This window comes from Tamandua tetradactyla, chromosome 10 (assembly GCF_023851605.1).
Source record: "Tamandua tetradactyla isolate mTamTet1 chromosome 10, mTamTet1.pri, whole genome shotgun sequence".
NCBI classification, from domain to species: Eukaryota; Metazoa; Chordata; class Mammalia; order Pilosa; family Myrmecophagidae; genus Tamandua; species Tamandua tetradactyla.
Genome location: NC_135336.1, coordinates 14,686,034 through 14,705,523, shown reverse-complemented (window position 1 = coordinate 14,705,523; position 19,490 = coordinate 14,686,034). Strand labels below are relative to the sequence as shown.

The following is a 19,490-nucleotide window of genomic DNA, read 5'->3' as shown; positions in this document are numbered from 1 at the left end:
TGGGGGCACAAATGACATCAGAAAGAAAGAAAGACGATAAAGACTGAGATGGTATAATCTAGGAATGCCTAGAGTGTATAATGATAGTGACTAAATGTACAAATTTAAAAAATGTTTTTGTATGAGGAAGAACAAAGGAATGTCATTACTGCAGGGTGCTGAAAATAGATGGTAATTAATATTTTAAAATTTCAACTTATGTGTGAGACTAAAGCAAAAAATGTTTATTCAGTACAAAATTTATATTTTGACTAATGCATTTCCTAATATAACTTATGTAGACAGCTTAATTGAACACCGTAAGTACATGGAACCTAAAGCAGGACATGAGATTTTGTTGGTTCGTCCAGAGTGATGCCCCGATAAATCCCAGAGTGATTTGAACAGTGAATAAAAAAGTATTTGCAAAGTCCCCTTTGGGGAATGGTGAGAAAGGGGGAAAATTCAACTTCCCCAAGTTGAATTCTTGATATTCTCACAAGCAGTGTGGACAACCAAAGCTATAGGCTGAGCCCCCAGTCTTGGGGTTTGTTCATTTGAAACTTAACCCCACAAAGGATAGGTCAAGCCTACTTAAAATTAGGCCTAAGAGTCACCCCCAAGAGAACCTCTTTTGTTGCTCAGATGTGGCCTCTCTTTCCAGCCAACACAACAAGCAAACTCACCACCCTCCCCCTGTTTACGTGGGACATGACTCCCAGGGGTGTGGACCTTCCTGGCAACATGGGACAGAAATACTGGTATGAGCTGAGACTCAGCATCAAGGGATTGAGAAAACCGTCTCAACCAAAAGGGGGAAGAGTAAAATGAGACAAAATAAGTGTCAATGGCTGAGAGATCCCAAACAGAGTCAAGAGGTTATCCTGGAGGTTATTCTTATGCATTAAGTAGATATCACCTTGTTATTCAAGATGTAATGGAAAGGCTGGAGGGAATTGCCTGAAAATGTGGAGCTGTGTTCCAGTAGCCACGTTTCTTGAAGATGATTGTATAATGATATAGCTTTCACAATGTGACTGTGTGATTGTGAAAACCTTGTGTCTGATGCTCTTTTTATCTACCTTGTCAACAGATGAGTATAACATGTAGAATAAAAATAAATAATAGGGGGAACAAATGTTAAAATAAATTTAGTTTGAAATGCTAGTGATCAATGAAAGGAAGGGGTAAGGGGTATGGTATGTATAAATTTTTTTTCTGTTTTCGTTTTATTTCTTTTTCTGAATAGTTGCAAATGTTTCAAGAAATGATCATGATGATGAATATGAAAAAAAAAAAAAAAAAAAGAGTCCACTGTTAAAATCCCAATTCTCCCAAAAGATCATTTAGGTAACAGCTTGGGGTATTCACCACTCCTCACCATAGTTTGAGGAGTCAAACATGGGGAGTTTATCTGTTGTGAGTAAGGAGTGAGCTTCACACACACGCAAATGGCCCATCTCACCTGGGAAGTGGGGCTTCCTGCACTATTGAGTTTTGAAAGAGGGCAGTATGGTATCTTGGAAAGAGATTGGAGGAATGCAGAAATCTGGGTTTCTGGCTGTGCTCTAAGCTTGCTGTGAGACCTAGACAAGTCCTTTCCCTTCTATGAGCCTCAGTTTCCCCATCGGTAAAATGAAGGGATTAGATTGGAGTTCTGAAGTTCTATCTGACTTTCAGAGCTATATAAAGTAGAAGATTCCGGAGTGACCAATAATATCTTTTGCCATTATTGGTCAATTCTAGTGCAGAGGGGAACTGGCAGCTGAGAACAAGCCATCCTAGGGGAGGGGTCTGGTATGGCTACAGGTCTTGGAACAGGGCTGAGTCTGCTACAAAGGGAGGGTGGGAAGCCTGGCCCAGATTATCAACTCTCTCTTAATCCTAGACTTATCTCAGGTGGGTCCTAACTTGCTGAGTGATCTTGAGCAAGTCATTTTAGCACTCTGGCCCAACCTGGCCTTTTGTTCCAGTGACAGTCCCCATTTCAGGACTAATCATAGTCTCCAAGTTTTGGGGCTGGTGAAAGGGATACTAACAGGTGACTCCTGCTGTGGTTTGACCAAGGGAACATCACCTACACACCAGGGCCTGGTGGGAGTCCAGGCCACACAAGTCTTAAAGCTGAACTCTGTCCCCAGTGCCCTAAACTGTTTCTGGCCCAGAGCCAGAAGTTTCTTCTATTCTGTCCCACCAGGATTGGAAGAAGGCAGAACGGCACGTGAGCTTAGACTTTGCCCCTTCTTCAGAGCATTAGTGTTGATATAATCCAACCCACTCAATGTACACATAAGGATCCTGACACCAGAGAGAGAAGTGACCTGACCAGGTGATGCTGAGTCCAAGTCAATTCATGAACTGGACCCAAGTCTCGCTTCCCAGGCTTTTTGCCACACCACATCATTTACCTCAAATTAAAGGGATTTGGACAATGAATTTGGGGCTAGGATGAGCAAGGATGGGATTCCAATTCTATGCAGAGCCCCTTCTAAATAAACCAGAACCACCCTCCCTAGAAGGTCAGGGAAATTCCAAGGAAAATCTGTGGAACTAAATCTGCCTCATGTAGAATTGAGGAGTCAATTGAATCCCAATTTCATACACCTTCCTCTCCCTTCTACCGCAGGAAACACGTATGCTTGGAACATTGGTTCTTCCAATTGAGTTTTATCAGACCTGTTCTTCTAACCCAGAGTGGAATCAATCCTTTACTCCTTCCTGAGCATTTACTAAATACTTATTAGGTGTCAGGCTTTGTGCAATGTGTGGTGAATCAAAGAAGTCTAAGACACATGCCTGTTTTTTAAGAATTCAGCTTACAAGAAAGAATACAGATAATTCATAGTCAAGAAGAGCTCCCCCAACCTCAAACTAGATCTGCTGTTCCAGGGTGGGGTCTCACCAGACAAGATGTCAGGGGTGGAAGCAAGAGGAGATAAGGTCCTCTGAAGGCTCCCATGCCATCCACCAGGAACATTCTCCCCAGGCAGACAGACATCTGATCTCTCCACCTCTAGCATACTGTGCCTAGTAGACAGATATTCAATAACACTTAGCAGTGGGAGTGGGGTGGTGACGAAAAGCATCACAAATACTTGTCCTCCAGCATCTACCATGTACAAAGTACAGGGGGTGAAAGAAAGGGGAAAAAAAGTTTCTGCCATTCTAAAATTTTAACATTGACTATGAGCCACAAAGACCAGCTGCATGTGGAAAGAGCGCTGGTTCTGGAGTTTGGACCTGTGGGTATCAGGCCCTCTTTGTGTTGACCTTGGGCAGGACATCAGTCCTCTGGGACTCATTTTGTTCATCTCTAAGGGTGGAAAGGATGCACAGGCACGGCCAGAGCTCCTCCTGGAATTACAAGATCGGTGCCGGCTGATCCTGTGCATTTGGTTTGTTTTTTTCCCTTAAAGTGCAGGCTTTCTTCCTTTTTAGGTGATTTAGGGTCTGGGTTAGGTTTGTAGGAAGGGGAAGAAATGAAGCCAGGACTAGGTGGGGAGCCAGGAAACAGGAGAAGTGAGAAGGGAATGATACGTTAACAGGAAAACGTTGCAGGGGAGAGACATTAAAAAGAAGGCGGTGGGGGTTAGAAACAAAGTCATTTGCTGGTGCCACTGAACATCTCTTGAGAGGGGAAAGAATGAGTGACAAGCTCCAGACTATCTACTTATTTGAACCACCAAAATGGTAGTTAGTCAAGGCTGCTCAAACTGGGTCACTTCTGAGCTGATGGTGGGAGCTCTGTCCCAGGGGGACTGTGGATATGGATAAACCAGCAGGAGCAAGAAAGGGCAAAGGTAAGAGTAGAGCCATATCCAGAGGTACTTGTTTGCAGAGAAGCGTGGTACCGCAGGGAATGCAGTGTCTGACCACAGTGACCTTGTGCCTGCTGGAGCCCCCATTAGTTTCCCAAGTGTCAGATCTGGCCCCCAGATTCGCACGCATTTCTATTTCAGCCACACATCACTTGCCAGCAGAGGCTAAGGCTACTGATGCATACCACACAGACGAAAGAGTTCTACAGGACCGTGATGCTTATTAAATTACTGAATCCTGCTGGCAAAGAGGGCAACTCACTCCTAATACATTTTTTACGTTTCTTGCAATCCTTGGCGACTCCCTGAGGTCCTTTAATCTCCAGCGTGGTACCAGGGGTGGATCTACCAGCCAGCAATCTCTCCTTTCACAAGCAGAACATTTACAAACAACTCTGTCCCCTGGGAAGGAATTTTGCTTTCTTAGTAGAACAGAGCCTTTCCAATTTGTTTAAAATCTACTGTTATGCTGACTGTGGGGCATTGAGAGGGATGTTTTCTTTGGGGAGGAGTGTGTGTACATGGAGGGGAGATTCTTGCTCTGAAACTATAATAGTTGAGAGTGTGTCATACTGTTATTTACTTTACACCCTCCCACTCCTCCTCCTTCCCCTCCACACACACAAGGAATTACACAAATGGACATGGGAGGTTTGTGCCGAGAGGTTGACAAATGCTTCCTCCGTTGACGTTCGCTGCCACCCTGTAGCAATCCCTTTTGCCACTCTGTTCCTCAGTCAGTGCTGCATTGTTGGATGTGGGAGGATTACTGAAGCTGGGAAAGAATGTGGAAAGCGTCTCACTGCGTTTAAAGTACCATCAGGTTACATAAAGGAGAAACATGAACCTCACCTTGCAAGAAGGAAAAGCTGAATTCGATAAGTAAACCACCAGGTGCCTTCTGGACTGTGTATTTCATCTAACGACTTAGCCTTGCTTTTGGCATAGTCTTTTCTATCTGAGTATTGGAGAAAATTTGTTGATTTGGGTTTTTTGTTTGTTTTCATTCAAAACATCTCTCCTTACTCTAGTGATATCATCCCTGGAAGACTGAGATGTAAGAAGAGGTGAATCAGTATCACCTTTGCATCTCTTCTAGAGTTACATCAGCCTGGGCTCCGGGGTGCAGTGGAGAAAAGGGCCGAAAAATAGAAGGGAGGAGAGAGGACGCCAGGAGCTGGTTCTTTGCAGTCATGTCATTTTCTTCTTTCTTCTCTTCACCTCCAATTCCCCTCCCCTATTTCCCCGTATTTCTAAATCAGTTAGCAGGACAAATCAAACATTAAAGAGACATTTTCTTTACACTTATTGATGGTCTTGGTTTAAATGTCATTTGTCTGAACTTTTTAGCCAATCACTATTCCCCTTTGGTCACAGATGAAAGGCGACCTTGGCATTCTCACTGGACACATAAATTGTGTAAGAATTGACACACTGCCCCCGCCCCACCCCCCAATATTAGATTTATTGTCTTCACCCTGTTTTATGCCCTCATCCATTTCAAACAGCAGAGGAATCTGGCAAGGCGTGGAAATAATTTGAAATGTGAAATCTAATCGCGCAGGATTGTGCTGGACCCTCCCCCCAGCCGCCCCTCAGCTGTCAGCCCATCAGACAGGAACAGCGCTGCTGCTGCTGGGAGGGTGGGATTTGACTTTCCTGACCTCTCCCTGGGGGGTTAAAATGTCATTCAGTGGCACATATCTGAGTTACCGGGGAGAGCAACAGGGCTTTTCGATGAACCAAAATAAAATAGATCAAAAGGCCTGGACCGTGTCCTTCTATGCCTGTAAGAAGTGATTCTCAAAAAAGTTTTAAATATTTACCCTCTTGCTTTGCTTTTTTTAAAGACAGTCTTCTGCCTGAACCACTCCCTTTAATTAGGAAGAAACTCTTTCACCCTCCTTTCCTCTGTGGTTCCAGTGAATTCCAGACTCCTCAGGACCTCTGGATCTAGCTGCTCAGAACATATTTATGATGAAAACAAAGCAAAGTGGCCTTTCCCTGCCTCCTCAGGACAGCAAGGAAGGCCAGGAGGGAGATCCACACAGAGGGGCCCAAAAGAGCAAAAGGAAAAAAATAATTTGCAGAAAAAAAATAATTTGAAGAACGCATTTTAGGCAGCATCTTATTACAACTCTGGCTGATCGGGTGGAGCCAAACTAGAGACATCTGTTTGGAATTTACAACAGAAGCAATCACATGGAAAACATGAAAACCCTAAACTGCACACACAGAGAGACCACGCTCTACCCGCCCTCCTCCTAGACCTCCACACCATTCCCTCCTTGGGTCATCCTGGGCTGCAAAAAAAAAGAAAGAAAATGGGCTCCGTGGCCTGCCTCCCCACCCAGCCCACCTGACTCACTCACCCCATAATTGGAAGTTTCAACTCCTGCCTCCTTAATTTTACTCCCAGGAAAAGCAGAGACAGTTCTACTCTTAAGAGAGCCCCATGGGGACTTTCTTTAGGTTTCTGGCCCATCTTTAAAGCTCTATGAGTTTAACAGATTATACAATGTGCATATACCTGATCAGTAGCATAATCCAGAGAAGGGGGTGCTAAAAACCCTAGGCCTTGAGAGTCACTCCTCCACAAATAACTTCACAGGTCTGAGAGTGGGAACAGAACTCATCTGCAAATGTTAACTCAAAATGACCAGATTCACGCTAGTTACTTGGCGAAGATAATGGGAGGTAGCCTAGAAGTCTGGCCCCTGCCAACAGCACCCAGAGCTGAGGAGGCCCAAGAGACCCCAGACTATGCATAAAGTGGCCCCCTCCCCAATCACCTCCAGGCACTGCAAAGGCCAAAGGCTGTCCCATCACACCCACCGTGGGGGATGCGAACACCTCTCCCTCGCCCACAGCCAAGCACCTTCAGCAGCAGCTCCAGACGCTCTCCTGTTCTGTTAAATTTTCCTCTTTATTCTCTCCCCACTGACGTGCAAACAGAACCAGAACAGTGCTATTCTTAAAAAATAACAAAATGTTTTATACACATTTTTGTATGTACAACTGAACAACATTTTACATGTCCCTTTTGCACAGCAAAAGATATAAACATTTAGCTCCAAGAACACAGTTATGTACAAAAAAGATCAAAAATACTTAACAACAGTGCAAAAATATTTTACACAGTATCATGGAATGAGATCTTTTGAGCAGGAGGAAGGTGTACGTTTTCTAAATGAAAACTCCTTTTTTTAGATATCAGATGTCTTTAAGTGTAAACAAAATGCAACGTTCTTTCACTAACACCCCCCCCCCCACAACAGTTATTTGAAGAATTTGGCAGAATTTCAAGGGTCTGAGTCTGAGGTAAACAACTGGAGCTCTCACACCAAAAACAACTGGGGGCAGGGGGTGGCACTGAAGCCTCTAACATTGTGAGAGCAAATTCTTTTTTTTTTAATGACATGTCAATGACAATGCGGGACCGCAGGAGGGGGGGGGGCAGTGAGGGGGTGGGCGGAAATTAACCCCTCCTGCTCAGGCCCCAGCTGTCCCACAAACAGGAAACTGGTCGGCAGGCACCTCAGCCTGCCCTTTCCTCATCTCCCGCCCCAGAGCTGTCTCTCCTTCTCTTCGGGTGAGGGTTCCCCCTCTCCTACGTCTCCCTGTCTCCTCACTTGCCGCCTGAGCCCGGCCTCAAACAGAGCCAAACGCTTGAAGGGAACAGGGGAGGCCTCTGGACCTCAGTCCCAAGGGAGACCTGGGCCCCAGTACCCCATTTCCTCTTTCCTAGGGCTGAGGTGGGGGGAAAGGTGGGGAGTCGTGATGTGGCGCGGGAGATCTGCGCAGTAGGCTGCTGGGAGCTCAGCCCGAGTGGGGCTGGTCAGGGCTGGCGCCATCGGCAGGGCCCGGCGGGTCCCCAGCGGTGGCAGGGGTGGCGTCCGGGCCCCCGCCTTCGATGGAGCTCTCACTGCCAGTGCTCTCGCCCGACAGCAGGCGCGTCACGCGCAAGTCAGCCTGCAGGCTGAGCACGTCGTTGCCGAAGCTGAGCTCGCCCAGGTCGCTAATGAGCTGCGACAACTCGGCCTTCATGTCGGCGGCGTTGCCCAGCAGTAGAGGCGGCGGCCCGGCCCCGGGGCCCAGCGAGACCCCGCCGCCCCTCAGCGCCTCCTCGTGGCCGCTCTCCACTGTGTCCAGCAAGTCCCCGCATTCGAAGTGCATGGCCACTACCAGTGCCCCCTGAGCCTCGGCCTCCACCTCCCCGGCGTCCCCCTCCTTGGTACGGTCCTCCTCCTCCTCCTCCTCCTCCAGGCAGCCCTCGGGTTCTTCCTCTTCCTCTTCCTCCTGCAGCTCTTGTTCCTGCTGCTCTCCGAGCAGGTCCTCGGTGATAGAGCCGAGCTTGGGTGCGCTGCGGCTGCGCTCCACAGGCGGCTTGTAGCAGCAGGGTCCGTGCAGTAACAGCTTGCGCAGCGGCACTAGCGGGATGGTGTGTGCGCCCACCAACTCCTGCTGCTGGTGACGCGCGTCGTCCCGCCGCTTGAGGCGTTTAAATTCCGCCAGCGCGTTTGCCGACGTCTGGTAGAGCAGCAGGGCCATGGCCTGCGCCTTCTCGGGCTTGGACACAAGCACCGCGTGGCAGCGCAGCATTACCGCCTTGTGCTTCAGCTCGTGCCGGTACACCCAGGCGAAGACCTTGGGCAGTCGCGCATCCGCCACGCAGTAGGTGACACGGTGCAGCAGGTAGAGGTGGCCCGGCCGGCGCAGTGCGCGTTCCTCTGCGTGCACCATGCGGATACCTTGTGCACTCACCGTCAGTTTCATCTTGGTGCCCTGACGGCCCGCCTCGCTCTTGCTCCAAATCTTGCCTACGGCTAGGTCAGTGCAGCCGTCGCCTCGCGCTTGAATGGTGGTGGCATTGCCCAGGTAGAGCACAGTGTAGGTGGGGTCCTCGCTGGTGATGTGCAGTTTCTTGCGCTTGGACCGGAACATGCTGCCCACCCGACTGAGCGCGCCTTCGGGGCACGCCCGCGCCAGCGAGCTGAGCGCGGAGTAGTGCAGGCTCACCGCGTAGCCCTTGGGCTTGGATGCCTGCCGCGGCGGCGCCTCGGCCAGCAGCTCGAACTTGTGCTTCTTCCACGGCAGCATCTCCGAAAGGCGCCCCTGCGCTGCTGGGAGGCGGCGGCGGCGTTGGCGGTGGAGCGCCGGGTGCGAGCCCAGCTGAGCCACCCGCTCCGGCCGGGCTCGGCCCGGGCAAGACCAAAAAATAAAACTCTGCTGGGAAGGCCCCGAGAGGGGAGGGGGTGGGCAGCGGGATAGTTCCCGGGAATCCCGCAGGAAGGAGTGGAGGTAGAATATTTAAAAGAAAATATTTAGCTGCGCGCGTAAAACAACAACAATTAAAAAAAAAAAAAAAAAGGAGCAGCACACGCGCACACACAGAATTACACCAAATTACCCCAGACTGAGCATGGACGAGGGCAAAACGAAAGACGGAACAAGAGTGGAGTGGGAAAATGTCTTAGAAAAATGCTAGTTGCGCTCGTGCAAATAGAGGGAACCCAGAAAAAAAGCTCCCAGGCTGGTGCGAGAAGATGCAGAAACTCCTCGGCGTACGTAAAAAGGTCCCCCCGCGCATACACACACAACCCCGAAACCTGGGGCCAGAAACCGCGGAAACTTAGCCTGCCAAGAGCCCAATGTTCTCGACCCTCAGTGAGTGCTGGAGACAGACCCTTCTGCGGGGCTGGTCCCAGAATCAGCTGCTTGTCTAAAGTGCAGTCGGTCGGATGGTGGGTCCCGCTGGCCGCGGCGGGCCCCGCGCAGCAGTCACGCCGTGCCTCACTGCATCTTCGCTCCCGCTGGACACCGGGGACTCGGGGCTCAGCCGGCTCACTGTCCCGGCTGGCTCCGCCAGGGCAGCTCAGGGCTCCGAGAGCGGAGCGCGCGCATGGTCGGCCCCGGAGATGGCCGCTACCTCATTTCTCCCTTCCCGGGGTGTTCGGCTCCGATCCCGGACTCCGGTCGGTCAGCTGCCCGCCTTTGCAGCGCGCCCTCTCGGATGCGGCTCGCAGTGGCCGGCTCGCCTGCCTCACATCCTTACCGCCCGGGAGGAAGAGCTCGGGTAAATATAAGCCGGCGCGAACCATTCACCGCGCGCGGACAGGGGAGGAGCAGAGAAGAGGATCCTTTTCGGGCTTCGACACCTGGTGGTTTCTGATCTCTTAAAGGGACCAGGTTGTCTCCATTGTTTGAGAGAGGGGGAAAACCCGTCCAATAGAGCAATTACCTCCCAAATTTACTGGCATCTCTTTTATCTACAGAAACCACCAAGACCTGGGCTGGCCCCACGGCAAAAGGAACTTGAACTCAGACACTCCACCCCCAGCCTGAATTGCAACTCCTTGAAAAAATGTATGTCTAGATCGAAACTTCTGGAGGAGGTGGTAGAAGGTGGGATTGTAGACTATAATTTCCTATGCCAAACTAATATTGGGAAAATAGTGATTCTTTTCTGTGTGACAACTCCCTGAGAACTACCAAGTGCTGTTTAATGTTATAATTGTCAGAATTTAACTCTATTAAAGAAAACAAAGAGGAGCAACGAAAAAGCCGAGATTTATCTTTCACTCTCTTGGGACTTTTTCTACACAGGTGAGAAGCAGAGAGTTTAAGAGTTAGAGGTGAGTGGTATTAATTCGAGTGAACAGTATAGTGACCCACCCTTGCTGTCAGGCCCTGTGTAGAACAGTTCTCTGAAATATATACAATTTCTAGGTAACGCTTGTGTGTGGTAACTCAGTTTACTCTGCCAGGCCAGTCATTCAGTTCTATTACATCATTGACACATTTTGGAAGAGAATTCCTAGTAAAGTTTCAGATGGCATTTTTTGAGTATCAAATAATGCCCACCGTGCCCTAGGGAAGTCTTAATTGCATTATTCATGCATTGCTTATGTGCCAGTGTAGTTTTAGTCATCTGACTAGCTCGACCCTTGCCTAGTAACTCATTTATGGGCCCTTGAAACAAACTGCTTGACTCTATGGTCTGTGCAATCAAAGAAAAAAAAAATGAATTGGAATGTGTGATGTTTGTCCAGATGATCCTGTAGGGCTTCATCAAACTCCAGCCTCCCCCACCCTGGAGGCCTTGGCTATCTCTGGATTCCATGCCAGGTCCTGATTTTAGAACCACTGTGGCCCCTCCTGAAATTTCCCTGGGCTTCTATCTTTGCTAACTTTTAACCTTTCTTTGAACTCTAACCTAATTTTCTCAGTCACTGGTACTCTTTAATTGAAGTAACTTTTCTGAGTATCTGTTGGTGCCAATCTGTGAGCTAGGAGCTGCGGGGAGTATAGATGACACATACCCAGTTCCTGTCTCCAGGAATGTAAACCCCACCCACCTCTGGGCCTCCACTGGAAAATAGGCTCTGTGAAAACATCCCATATCCCCAGTGCACTGATGTGTTAATAATGCCATACACCATGTTGGAGCAAGCTAGTTAGAGCTATAATAAGGCATTTAAACCAAGATTAATTCCTTTTTTGTTCAAAATTTTAGAAATATCTTGCTGTTGCAATGGAGTGGACAGTGCAAGCTCCAAAGATCTATAAAATTCTAGTAAAAATACACCAAATTAACCTGTGCTAAGTGACCTTTAGCTGGTCCATAATCTCCAAGTCCAGACTTTACAAAAGCAGATATCGAATGTTAAAGTAGTTAACATTTCCAAATTGCTTTGAAATCCAAGGGTCAAAAGGGTTAGGAAAGTGGAAGAAGGAGCAGTGGTCGGCAGTGATGAGGGAGCTAAGACTGGTCTCAGCCTCTGCATGGAGCATGTCACACGAAGGCAGGGAGACAAGTAGATCACAGACGCAGGGGAAAGGATCACACAGGCCCGCCCCACTTTTTAAGGAGCAGTCAAGATGCCCAGCCCAGAGGTGCAAGCCCACAGAGCTGCATTTGTTGACTAGTGTATGTCAAGCCTTGACTATCATCTTAATAAGCTTGTTTTCGACCTCAGGAGATTTTAGGCAAATGCAAACACCCTAGTGTGTTAGTCATGCTCTTTGCCTGTGCTCAGAAGATGGCAGGAGGACCAGCTGCGCCTGAGTCTCAGATTGAGCCAGCCTCCGCATCCTGCTGACCCCTGGAGAGAATTTGGATACCCCTGCCCCCACCCACACACACACCCACACTCCCACGCTGAAAATCACTGAGGTGGCGTTTCTTCAGCCGGGATAGCTGGGAGCATCATTTGCGAGCCTACCCCTTAGATCCGAGACACAGGGCAATTCCAGGACACACCAGCAAAGTCATTTTAGGAAAGGGGTTAGAAACTGCGTCTCTGGGGCTGCTGACTGTACTTTTTAATGACACTGCCCCACCTACTGGTGCCACGCAGAACTGCCGCTTGGTGGGATGGTTTCTCATAGAACCGGATAAGCCTGTGGTTGAATTAAGACACAGCCAAGTCACAAGTTGGAAAGGCATGCTGTGATCACACAGTCCCAGCTCCTCGCTTGACATCTGAGAGTCAGCCTGTTATTTCACAGAAAGCTTTCAGGATGGCTTCCTCCATCTTATTTCTTGCATAATGCTCCCCACTTTTCACCCCTCCCCCAACATCCCACTGGGGACGTTGACTTCAAAGGTGGCAATTGCACACCTGGAATCTTCAGCAATTCAACAAATATTTATTGAGAGTCTACTGTGGGTGTTGAATAGTTGCTGGGATATAACACTAAGAAGATAGGCAAGATCTTGTCTTCATGGCATTTATATCCTATGGCAGATAATTAATGAATAAAGTGTCAGATAGTGATAGCTTATTGAAGAAAAGAAAGCAGTTTTAGAAGTGGAAGGTGGCTGGTGTAAACAGCGAGGTCAGGGAAGGTGTCTCTCTGGATAGAGATCTGCATTGGACAGCTGACCTTGTCATTATAAAGTACAGCCTGTGCTGTCCAAAATGGCAGCCCCCAGCCACCTGCGGGTCTTGAGCATTTGATTGTAGTTAACCCACATTGAGATATACTGCCAAGGAGAGCCACATTGGATTTTGAAGACTTCGTAAGAAAAAAATGAATGTAAAATACCTCAATAATGTTTTCTATTAATTATATAGTGAATGATAGTATTTTGATTATGTTGGATTAAAGAAAATATATTATTAAAATTAATGTTGCCTTTTTTTTTTTTTTGATGTGGCTACTAGGAAATTTTTAATTGCATATATTGACAGCATTGCCCTACACACAAGGCACAATAGCTAACAAAAAGGCCCTGGCATGTTCGTAGGGAATGAGTTCGGCATGTTCAAGCACTCTTGCATTTCAAAATCCCACAGCATGATCACAGCCTCTTATTCTTCCAGCCCTTTCCATTCCTGACTTTTTTGTCACGTGAGTTCCTTAACCTCCTCAAGACTTCCAGCATCTACATCAGCTTTCCTCGCAGGGTAGACTCACGCTAGTGAGTGGAACTCCCTGGGCTAATTCCTGGATCCCATCCCTAAATCAAAATTTCTGGCATTGGGGGCAGGGAACTTGCATGTTTGACAAGGTCTTCTGTGACTGAATACACATGGAAATTTGGGAAGCCCTGCCCAAAGCTGATTTTATTTTCCCCCATTATCCACCCCTTCCCAGCCTCTCATCCCTCCTCCCCCAGATGTGTACCACATCTTCCCAGCACAGCCCCAATCCTGGACCACTACCTCATCTGCTCTGCTTCTGGAGCTGGCCTATTGAGGAGAATCTCTCAGCTACCCAGGTGGTACCTTAACACATTCTGATCCCTTTTGTGGTAGGCAGAATAATGGCCCCCCAAAAATGTCCATGTCCCAACCCCCAAAACCTGTGAATATGTTATATGATATGGCAGAGTGGAATTAAGGTTGAAGATGTAATTAAGATTGCTAACCAGCTGACTGTAAAATAGGGAGATTATTTTAGATTAACCGAGTAAGTTCTCTAATCACAAGGGTCCTTAAAAGTAGAAGAGGAAGGCAGAAGAGCAGGTCAAAGTAACGTGACATGAGAAGGACCTAAAGTCACCATTGCTAGCTTTGAGGATGGAGGGAGGGAGCCCCAAGCCCAGGAATGCAGGCAGCTTCTAGAAGCTGGAAAAGGCAAGGAGATAGATACTACTCTGTGCCTCCAGAGAGGAGCACAGTTCTGCTGACACCTTGATTTTAGCTCAGTGAAACCAGGACTTCTAACCCATGGAAGTGTAAATCTTCATTGTTCTAAGCCATGTAGTTTGTGCTAATTCATTACAGCAGTCATAGGAAATGAACACACTTCTCATACAGCTATCTTTTCCCTTACCGTAACTCCATTCTCTCTCTCACTTTTCTCAATGAGTAGCATAAATCCTTACCATTTTCAAAAGCCACCTGCTCCCCATCAGAGCCAAGCAGGTGACCTGATGCGTCCTCAGGAAATAAGAGGCAGTTAGAGCAACATTAACTTGCTGCCCAACCCCAACTAACCAGCTAACTTGGCCTCATCCACACCCATTCTCCCTTCTTTCCTCCAGACTCAAAAGTCTCTCTTCCTTTTAACCTAACCCCCTCCCCCTATACCCATCCTCCATGCTGCTACCAAATCACAAATATGACCAGGTTATTGTTTTCATTGTAACCCATCAGTGGCTTCCCACCAACCACAGCCCCAGCTCATCAGCATTACACACGAGTTTTCAGGTCTGGTGCCTGCCTCCCTCTCCAGCCTCATTCTTTGCCTCTCCTGACTCCGTAATTTATATTCCAGCCTGTAGTTCTCTCCCCATGCTCATGAGACTGTTTCTTGTTTTCCTGTCATTGCTTATGTGGTTCTGTCTTTCGGAAATCACCTTCTCCTGCCACTCCCCCTGGCTGATTCCTGCTCATTTTTAAAGAGCCAGCTCAGGACCATCGTCTCCAGGAAAGCCTCCCTAAGTCTGCACGCTTCCCTGTGTATCTATCTGTCTCTGCGCTTGCCTTGTTGTAATATTATTGCCTTTAACTCTCTGTCTCCCCTGCTAGACTGTGAGCTCCTTGAAGGCAGGCATGTATTTTATTGATCCTTGTGTCCCTGGTTCCCAGGACAAAGTCTGTCCAATAAACATTTGTGGGATGACAGTTAGCCATGTGTTTGTTGTCACCACAATCTTGGAGGCACAAACTTCAGAACCAGAAGGGCCCTTTAAGATAATCTAGTCAATGCCCACTCACCCTGCTTTTACAGATGAGGAAACTGAGGCCGTAAGAAAGGATGGGCTTGTATGTAGCCATGAGGGGATTTAGTTCCCAGGGCAGGATTGGGACCCACATGACCTGAGTCTCAATTTAAGACACTTTGCTCCCACTAAACATAAAACCAGTGACTTTTAAACTCATACATTTGTAAACCCATGTTTTCAACTGGAAAAATCACTTTCCCAAATTGTCACATTCACTTCCCACCTATGATGGGCTACATTTGGGGGGCTCATGGATGCGTTTGCCGAACTGGGCAGAAGCAGCCTTCAGCAGCCTTCAGCAGCCATACTTCTCCCCCTGACCTGAATGAGCCACCACTCTCGGGGCTCCTTAGTGAAAATCCCACTTATTAATGGCTCTTGCCACCACCCAGAGGTTAGATGAAGGATGACTATCCTAGGTGTCCACACAGCTTGCCTTTGTCCTCCCTAGTAAGTGAGATCATGCTCAGGTCCATAACAGTCTGGGAGCCACTGGGGTCTTCTGCTCTTTGAGTTAACCCTTGACCTCTCAGGGGTTTTCACTTTAAAAAGAATGAGTGTTTGAGTGGTGTTCTCGTTTGCTAGCTGCCAGAATGCAATATACTAGAAACGGAACGGCTTTTAAAAAGAGGAATTTAATGAGTTGCTAGTTTACAGTTCTAAGGCCAAGAAAATATCCCAATTAAAACAAGTCCATAGAAATGTCCAATCAAAGGCATCCAAGGAAAGATACCTTGATTCAAGAAGGCTGATGAAGTTCAGGGTTTTTCTCTCTCAAGTGGAAGGGCACATGGTGAGCACAGTCAGAGTTTCTCTCTCGTCTGGAAAGGTACATGGCGAACTCGGCGTCATCTGTTAGCTTCTTCTCCTGGCTTCCTGTTTCATGAAGCTCCCCAGGAGGCATTTTCCTTCTCCATCTCCAGAAGTAGCAACCTGGACTCGTGGACTCTCTGCTTCATGGCACTGCAGCATTCTCTACTCTCTCTGAATCTCCTTCATTCTCCAAAATATTTCCTCTTTTATAGGACTCCAGTAAACCAATCAAGACCCACCCAATGGGTGGAGACAAACCACTCTTGATTAGGTTACATCTCCAGGGAGATGATCTAATTACAGATTCAAGCATACAGTATTGAACAGGGATTATTCTGCCTTTATGAAATGGGATTTTGATTAACACACGGCTTTTCTAGGGTCCATACATCCTTTCAAACCAGCACAAGTGGTTACTATTTCTCAGGAGATAATATAAAAAAGTACAAATAAAAGTAAGTGTGTGTGGTCAATACTTGAAGATTTTCAAACTGAGGGTAGAGAGGGTGTTGTGTAGCCTGTTTTAGTTTGCTTATTGTTGTTGAACTTCTCTGGGCGTGTGGGCCTGGCACATTTTTGGCTATGCAAATGAATTGGCAAAGCAATAGTTATTCAGTCACACATATTAATTCAACTGTCCTGTCCACACCAGGTGCTGGAGGAGATACTTGTGGTCCCCACCCTTAAGGAGCTTATGTTTCAGTATTCACTGTTTCAAAGAGGATGTGAAGAAGTGGCAGTGGGTATGCTGTAGGGGTGAATAGGCAGAAACAAGTTTATTCTGACATAGTGAAGACTGTTCCTCAGAAAAAGTATTCTGGGGACTCAGGGAAAAATATTTCCAACCAAAGAGTGAAGAATTCAGGGCCCTCTCCACGCAGGCTGCAGCCTTTATGCTAAGCACTGAAGGGAGGGCAGCTTGCTGTGGACAAAGATGGGGGAGGGTAGTCCAGAGGGATGAAATGGCCCATATAAAAGTTGGTTAGTGTTAAATGAATATGAATGCTGAATCATTAAACTGGTATCTCTTTTAGTCTCCAGTATCTTAGAGCAGCTAGAAGTAAAAACCTGAAATTCTGGAATTGCAATTCGTGTCAAACTCTGAAATATGTTCTACAGCTAATTGTGGTGCTGTGCTTTGAAATTTATTGCTTTTTTGTATATATGTTATTTTTCACAAGAAAAGAAGAAAAAAGTTGATTATGATGATACAAAAATATTTAAGTCTTCTAGCCTCCTATATTCTGGAGCAGCTAGAAGGAAAAATCTGAAAGTATTGTATGGTAGCCCATGACAAACTCTGGGATCTGTCCTGTAACTACTTGTTGAAGAGTGCTTTGAAAACTATTGCTTTTATATTTCTTTGCTTTGATATATGTTATACTATTCAATTAAAAAGTTTAAAAAAGGTTGTTAGTATTGAACACTAGACCTGTGAGTAAGGCAGGGACTCAACATATTGAGCAACTACAATTTCTCAGGCATTGTGGTAAATGCTCCAACTCCACCCTGACATTTCATCTTCATCCAAGTATTGTGAAGTGCATGGTATTTCTCCTCATTTTATAGAAAGAAAGGACCGAGGCTTGGAGGAGTTAATGAATTTGTCCAAGATCTCCAAAGCCTATGTCCCATTGACTGAGTCAGGCTGGAGCCTGGCTGCAAAGTCTCTGTACTGGTAGGCAGAGGCCTCTCCCCGGCTGTGGTGAGTCACTGCGCATGTCCCAGCCAGGGAGCAGCACGATGGGCGCCAAAGCGCAGACGCCCGTGACCGGCCCTGACTGACTGAGGGCCACAGAGCCAGAGGCTGCTCTTTCTAGGCCTTTGCCTCTCAGTTTGTGAGCTAAGCAAATTCCAGTTTAGAATTCCAGTTCTAAGATCTTGGTGGCCATGACCAGAAATTGCCAGAGTGAAAGAGGTAAATAGGCAAGGTCAGGGGTCTACAAAGTCAGGAGGTCACGCTGTGGCTTACACACCCCAGAATGTTCTCAACATGACCCTTGGTACATAGCCCCTCTTTTCAGGGGCTGCTTACTTGGAACGTTTGTCCCCTGGACAAAGCCTACGCAGAATACAAAGGCATGAGGAAGTCAAGAGAGATGAAACCCTGAGTCTTACAACTGTAACTCACCACTGGGCCTTTTTTCATTGGTGCCAGCAAACAGAGGTGGGCAGCCATAAAGAAGGACCAGGTGGTGGAGGGAGGAGAAATCATTACTCCTGCATTGTTGGCTTTGAAGCAGAAACCCTGAATCTTAAAATAGCACCAAGTGCTTATTTTTAACATTTCCATTTTAATAATAGTATTCAGAACTAATGATGGCCAAAATTGTCAAAAGATTGTTCAGTGTTCTCCACCCTCACCTGAGCAAGAGGGCAGGATGCCTGCGTGCCTCTCGCAGATTTACATGGAGAAGTCACCACCCTGCTGTTGCCAGCCAAGGCATGTTGTCTGAGAACATCATTGTTCCCCGGGTAGCTGCTATTTCAGATATTTGGGTGAAACAAAACGTAGTGTGAAGAGTACCTAAGGGGTCATCTATTCCACACCCACTTTGAGGTATGAACATGCTTTAGACCATCCTGAAACCTGGTTATCTAGTCTCTGCTAGGACACTCCAGTGGCAGGAAACTCACTTGCCTCTAAAGCTGTCCACTTCATCTTTGAGCTGCTCAGATTCTAAGAAGTTTCAAACAAATTGAATTTAAAAGTGCAACTCCGTAATTTCTGCCCATTTGTTCTAGTTCTGTTGGTCTTGTGTCTCCTTAGAATAATCTTTGTTCCTTGCCCTCTTACAGTCCTTTACATGTATGTAGGTAGACCCCCGTGTCCACGTGGAGTCCTCTCTTAAACTAAACGATCACACTGCCTTCACTGCCTCATACAATGTAGTTTTGAATTCTCTCACCATTCATATTGATATATTAAAGCTTATTAATGTCTTTGAGTGATTTAAGAGGGAGAGGTCAAATTTAGAGGGAAAAAGTAAATTCCTGATAATCAGAAGGCCCCCTGGTGGAGTAGTTCTACCTGATGATGTAATTCATGGCCCCACTGCTGACTTGAGCTATTTAATCCTCAGTGATTCCCTTATCCGGCTAATTGTCACTAAAATGAAAGCTTTTAAGGGCAGGGAATTTGTCAAGCGCTGAATTCCCAGATCTTGGTGTTCAATGAATGGATTATGGAGTTAGGGATTATTAATTCAATTTCTGGCCTCCTTTATTTTGCTTACCTTTATTGGATCTCAATTTCTACATCTAAAAGTGCAGAAAACTAATAATACCCTTTCTCACTTGACTGTTGTGAGGAATAAAATAATTCTAAAGTTATCTGTGAATAAAAGACTCTAGCTATTCCACATGTAACTGTAGGAGGTGAGCAAAACTTTCGGCTTCAAATACAATGCACAAAGGATTGTGTAGCTGTGTCACCATAGCAAGAGGTCTTCTGCACTTTTCCTTGTACACACAATGTCTGGCACAAGCAGGCAATCAATACTTGATTGCAGGGATTCAAATTGATCATTTATAATAGCTACAAATAAGTGTCTGCTGAATTGTTGACACTCATGAGAGAATCCACCCATTTTCAACAGGGATAAATTAAGAATGGCACATATTCAAAGGGAGTTTCCCTACTGATTCAGTGACGCTCTGCAGAAACTGTCAGACTTTTATTTTCACAACTCTCAGCCTTA

General features: G+C 46.8%; 1 protein-coding gene across 1 annotated transcript; it reads right to left on the bottom strand.

Annotated features, from left to right (window-relative positions):
• Positions 1-6,704: 6,704 nt before the first annotated feature.
• FAM43A (family with sequence similarity 43 member A) lies at positions 6,705-10,002 on the bottom strand. Its single transcript, XM_077117922.1, has one exon. The coding sequence runs from the start codon at positions 8,895-8,897 to the stop codon at positions 7,617-7,619; it is 1,281 nt and encodes a 426-aa protein (XP_076974037.1). The 5' UTR covers positions 8,898-10,002; the 3' UTR covers positions 6,705-7,616.
• Positions 10,003-19,490: the final 9,488 nt, after the last annotated feature.